At 31.6% G+C, this 5473-nt stretch overlaps 1 protein-coding gene across 1 annotated transcript; it reads right to left on the bottom strand.

Annotated features, from left to right (window-relative positions):
• On the bottom strand, window positions 1-2982 carry LOC114189981 (rho GTPase-activating protein 2-like). Its single transcript, XM_028078713.1, has 4 exons — window positions 2496-2982; window positions 1710-1830; window positions 1261-1611; window positions 1-845 (listed from the first exon to the last, which is right to left on the bottom strand). Exons 1-4 carry the CDS (start codon window positions 2819-2821, stop codon window positions 279-281), a joined length of 1365 nt encoding a protein of 454 aa, XP_027934514.1. The 5' UTR covers window positions 2822-2982; the 3' UTR covers window positions 1-278.
• Window positions 2983-5473: the final 2491 nt, after the last annotated feature.

Genomic DNA, 5473 nt, shown 5'->3' with positions numbered 1-5473 from the left:
TTCATGTCAAGCTAAATTAATCTTCCTATTCTGCAGGAATTCACTGGTTTCACCTTAGCCTGTTCTTTCATCCATTTGGCATGGTTAGAATTGTCTAGTACAAGAACATACAGAATCAGGTAAAATTCAGCCCTAAACTGAACATAACCTGTCCACAATACACAACAAGAAAACGGTTCCTACTCCATCTATTAATTTACACAAGCAAACCTGCTGCTTGTAGAGACAAAATCAGGAAAACATTGTACTAAAAATCTCGTAGAAAACAAAACCAGTTCTTAGCTAGAAGCAAGGAGTGGTACAGGTGAAATAGAATCAGAATACTTATCGACCATCTCCACATCTTTGGTACTTGTACATCCTATTGATGAAGTACTTGTGTCAACACTTGAGGCCAAACCTGTCAGTGTTGTCCTCAAACAGGAATTCCCAGCTTTGTTATCAGTAACAGAGATAGAAGGTTCCATGCTATAGGCAGAGTAACTTATGGTGCTAACGTACTTGTCCAAATGAACAGCAGGTTCTTGTGAGAATCCCTTTGTGTTGTCATCCAACTGCTTCAATAAGCACTCCTCTATCTCGCTTAATGATTCAGCTTCCCCTTCACTGCTGTGGCCATAGTGAGCATCATAATCTGATTTGGTGCCTCTCAATTCACCGCTAGTGTCCATTTCTCGCTGACTGTCATATTCATCCTCTGAGTGGCGTCCCGATGAATGAAAAGACATGGGAGAATACCCACCTGTTGTTGTTTCTTCACGTTCTCGAAGTGTCTTCATGATTAGTGTCTTGAGGAAGTTCATCACTTGAACCGCATGCATCAGGGCAGTTAGAGGATCAGACATCTGCTCCAGAAAACAAAGACGAATTAAAACATGGCAGCTTGTTTTGGTAACGAAACTTAAGGTTTTCTTATGTGATTGAAGACAACATGTCTGTGTAATCTAGGATTTAAAACTGTTGTATTCCTAAATATCTGCGGTTTGAAAATGAATGCTTTGATTTTTAAGAATTTATGTAATGCTTAAACATTATTATGTTATTTATGTTTTTCTGGTGTCACGGATACTATTCAAGAGATCTATTTAAGGGGTTGATCCCTTTCGACAAATATTCTTTCACACAAACAGACAACCTTTCACCACATGCTCAAGGAACATGGTAAATATAGTTCGATTTTAGAGCTGGAATGTTGTTCCTATTTGAATGTGTTACACTTTAGCCCATAAATAAAAGTTCAATAAACTACTCTCTGCATACCTGAGTCATGTTTGGTGCAAAAACCATTGCAATATTTCTTGCATTCATTTTGTTAAATTCCTCCTCTTCTACAACATCGGCCATGAGATCAATGGCCCAGCTGAGTAAGGCAGACTCAGTTGGCTTTAGCTGCTTCACAAGATCAACAGATTCTTCTTCTGTGTTGCATTGAAGAACTTGCTCAGGGGAAAGTCCATCTAGCACTCCTGAAGGAAGTTCTCGGAACCAGGCTTTAATTAGTCCCGCTAAGCAGTGCACATCAATGTCATCAGGCACAATGCCCCTATTCAACTGGTCCCTCACATGCTCCTCTTGACTATTTTCTGGGTTTATGCGAAATATACCCTCAGCCTGCAAAGAAAAAACAAAAACAAAGTTAATCTGAAACTCACTGGTTGCAAGAGCTTGCTGTTACAAAAAAAAAAAAAAACACATCATACACGCAGTACCTTTAAGCCTCTCTGTGAGTATAGCCGGTCCTGCATTAGCAGGAGAATAGTGGGGACACTGTTTCCTTTAGAATCATAAGAACACTGCATAGATTCTGCTGAGACGCCGAACACACTTACACTGCAAGCATTGGTGACAAGAAATCGCAAGTTAAAATGATGCTACAAACATAGCAAAAGACGGAAAAAAGAAAAACCCTGCTAAATTAAGTTCACCGAAGAATTAGAGTAAGAAAACAAGGCTGGATTATAACTTGTGAAAAATGAAATAGCAACAACATACCAAAATAAGAAACTCTAAACAAGATTGAACATTTCATTCTGTGGCTAACCAGGAACTTGTACAAGGAATTTCGTGTCCTAACATGTGCCCCAATCTCTATTCATCCCGTGCCTAACGAAGCATTTAACCAACATGTGCCCCAAATCCCAAACAATGAGAAGTTCCCCATTTTGCAGCTATTTATACAAGTACAAGACTCTACAGGATCAGAACCAAAGTGAAGCCAATAACGAACAACCCGAATGCACTAGTTTGAAACATTCTTGTGTTAACGAACTAGCAAATACGCATAGAAGTTCTGGCCACATTCTTCACTGCCCTTCATGAAAGTCTAACCCTTTCTTTTTCTTCCACATATACACACCAAAAGCTCGTCCAACAAAAAAAAAAATAAAAGCAAAAGAAAAAAAAAATCTTGATAGCATTTCAAAGAAAACCCATTTGAAATCTAACAAAAAGAATAGTCCCCATTTAGAAAGAAGAAGAGAAGCGGTAGTGGTTACCTAGCACTGGGGACCCTAGCAGGGATCTCAACTTGGAACTCGTAAGGAAGACCGAGGAAACCGTTGAAGCGGTCGAAGGTGACATGAGTGATGTGCTGAACGTTGGTAGGCCATCCGATCTCCATGTTGTGGACGGTGGAGATTACATCGTCCGGCGGGTCCACCCTGCACGAAACCATCGATTTTCTGATGGCCGCCAAGAGAAACGCCACGAGAGAGAGCTGGTTCTGCTGCTCCTCTTCTTCCTCGGCGGTTCGCGCCGCCCTCGACCGCTTCCCACCGCCGCCGCATCTACCACCCTTGGTAACCATGACCACTCCGGTCATTCTCTCTCTCTCTCTCTCTTTTGCCTTGGAGATGTGAGAGTTTTTCAAAAATTTGAGGATGAATGAAACAATGAACTGGAGTTAATGGGTTTTGTTGGGTTGCATTGAATTTGGTTTTGTTTTGATGCTCTCTATGTTTAAAGTTCAAACTTCAAACGGCCATTCTTTTCTCTTTCTTCACTTTATGAATCTACTCTACCCTCTCTTTCTTACCTCCATGTTTGCATTAATTACCACTCATGCCACTCTGCTTTATTAATTAATTAATTAATAACTTCTTTCCAATCCAAACATCAAATAACGCCACCTGCACAAGATGTCACATTATTATCTTTTAATTACAGTAACTACTTGTACTTGTCCATCATACTTAATAACTATCCACATATGCTTTCACTTTCCAAATCCATACTTTCAACTAATTCATACACATTCAAAATGTTAGTTGATTTAGTTAGTAGTCATAAAATTCATACTCAAGTTTAAGGATAATGCTAACCGATCCTCGTAGTGGTTAAGATATGATTAATAAATATTAATTTTTATAAAAATTATTAATTATAATATTAAATGAATTATGATTGTAATAAATATTAGTCCAATTTTATTTTATTCAGAAGATAAAATTATTCATAAATATTATACATTTATATTTAATCATTTATTTATGTAAGAAAATATTAAAAATAAACAAATAATATAATAATTATATTTTAATGTTATTAAAAATTAAAAAAAATGTAAAAAAAATATAATTAAAAGAAAAGAAATTATTTTTTATCTTCTTTATTAAAATAATAAATAATATTTTATTTTTTATTAATTTTTTTCTTTTATGTTTAATTATATTTTAATTTTAAATAATATTAAAATATAATCATTTTATTTTTTATTTTTATTTTAACTTTATTAGGGTAAAATAAATAAATTATCTACTTATGAACAATTTTATCATTTAAATAAAATAAAATTTCATTAATAATTATTAAGATTTAATATTATATTTAAATAATTCAAAATTCATTAATTACACCTTAAAAATAATGTCTCAAAACATTGGTCGATAGACTCCTTTATTTAATTATTTTTACCTAATTAATAATTAACGTCTACTAGTTATAATAATTAAAGCAGTTAGAGATATTTTGACAAAAATAATTGATCCAAAAGATAATTTAAAAAATCTTTTGGCAAAGATAATTTCAATCTAAAATAAAACCAGTATTGAAACCCGTATTATATTTTAATATCCAAGTTTTTGGGTTTACATTGAAATTAGAATATAAATAAATGAAAACAGTTGAAGTGATAAATTTAATCAAAATGAATAAATATTAGAATATTTTATAAGTTATATCAGGAGAATTTTTTATGCTTATTATTTGGAATTGGATTTATCATTGTTATTGGAGAAGTTTGAGAGGGAATCACACAGTTTAAAAAATTTAGTTAGTAATTTTCAGTACAGATATGGATTTAAGGATTTTAAGTAACAGAAAATCGACAGAAAACTAATTTTAACAAATTGTAAAAGTAAAAATGAAGAGATCAAAATGCAAATATCATAATTTAAAAAAATAAAACTATTTTAATATATAGTGAAGGGATTAGGTTGTATTACTGCTTTAGGTGGATACACATCATAATTTTGTTTGTTTGATGAAAGGCTTAAGGATTTGGAAGAAGGGAATCCTTCAATTCCAAGTTGTTAATGATTTGCTTCCTAAAACACCATGACAGTTATTAATCATTCAGATAAAGGTTGGACTTTCTTTATGCATTATTGCATCTTTTGGATTAGATGATCATTAATTTCCATGATTACAAAAATAAACAATTCACTTCTTAAATTGAGTCATCATCCACTTAGGGGTTTCATTTGTCCATCCACGTAGTGCTAGGATTTAGATTCATGAAACTTAAAAAAATTAAAAAAATATTAAAACTCAATTGAATTAAGAAAATATAGAGATCAAAGGTAAATTACAAAATTACATAGGAATTAAATTAATAATTAAGCTAAAAGTCATCTCTCTTTTTATTCTAGATAATTTTTTTTCTAAATTGTCAATTTGTTTATTATCTATAGAATTCTCTCTTAAAGTAATTTTTTATCTTTTATTCTCAAAGTTGATTACATGTTTTTTTTTCAAGTTTCGTCAAATGCTTTTTTTTTCACATTAGAAAATTCAAATCTCAATTTCATCTAATCGAATAGTCAAAAAAAATTATTATTTTCACTCATTTTTTATATTTTATTTATTATTTATTTTTTCACATGAAAAAAATTTAATTTTTAATTTTAAGTATACAAAACCTTTAAAATTCTCATTGGATATATTTATACGGTTTCTTGATAGTTGTTATTGAATGAGAAGAAAATATATAATATTTTATAATATAATATTTTTTTACTATAAATATGTTAATAGAAATTATTTAATTAATTTTTAGAACAATAAGAGAGAGTACATGCACATGTTAAAATATTCAGGTTCAATAAAACTAATATTTTCTTAATATAAAAATAAAATTAATTTTTATTCATCGTCGTCCTTTACCTAAAGAGAAATAAAGTGTCATTTAGTAAAAGAATACTTATTTTGGAGTAGTCTATTCTACCCCTTCCTTCCAAAAAAATTTATGTTAACT

Source organism: Vigna unguiculata, chromosome 7 (assembly GCF_004118075.2).
Source record: "Vigna unguiculata cultivar IT97K-499-35 chromosome 7, ASM411807v1, whole genome shotgun sequence".
Classification (NCBI taxonomy): Eukaryota; Viridiplantae; Streptophyta; class Magnoliopsida; order Fabales; family Fabaceae; genus Vigna; species Vigna unguiculata.
The sequence above is the reverse complement of the archived record's forward strand: the minus strand, read 5'-3'. Positions and strand labels throughout refer to the sequence as shown.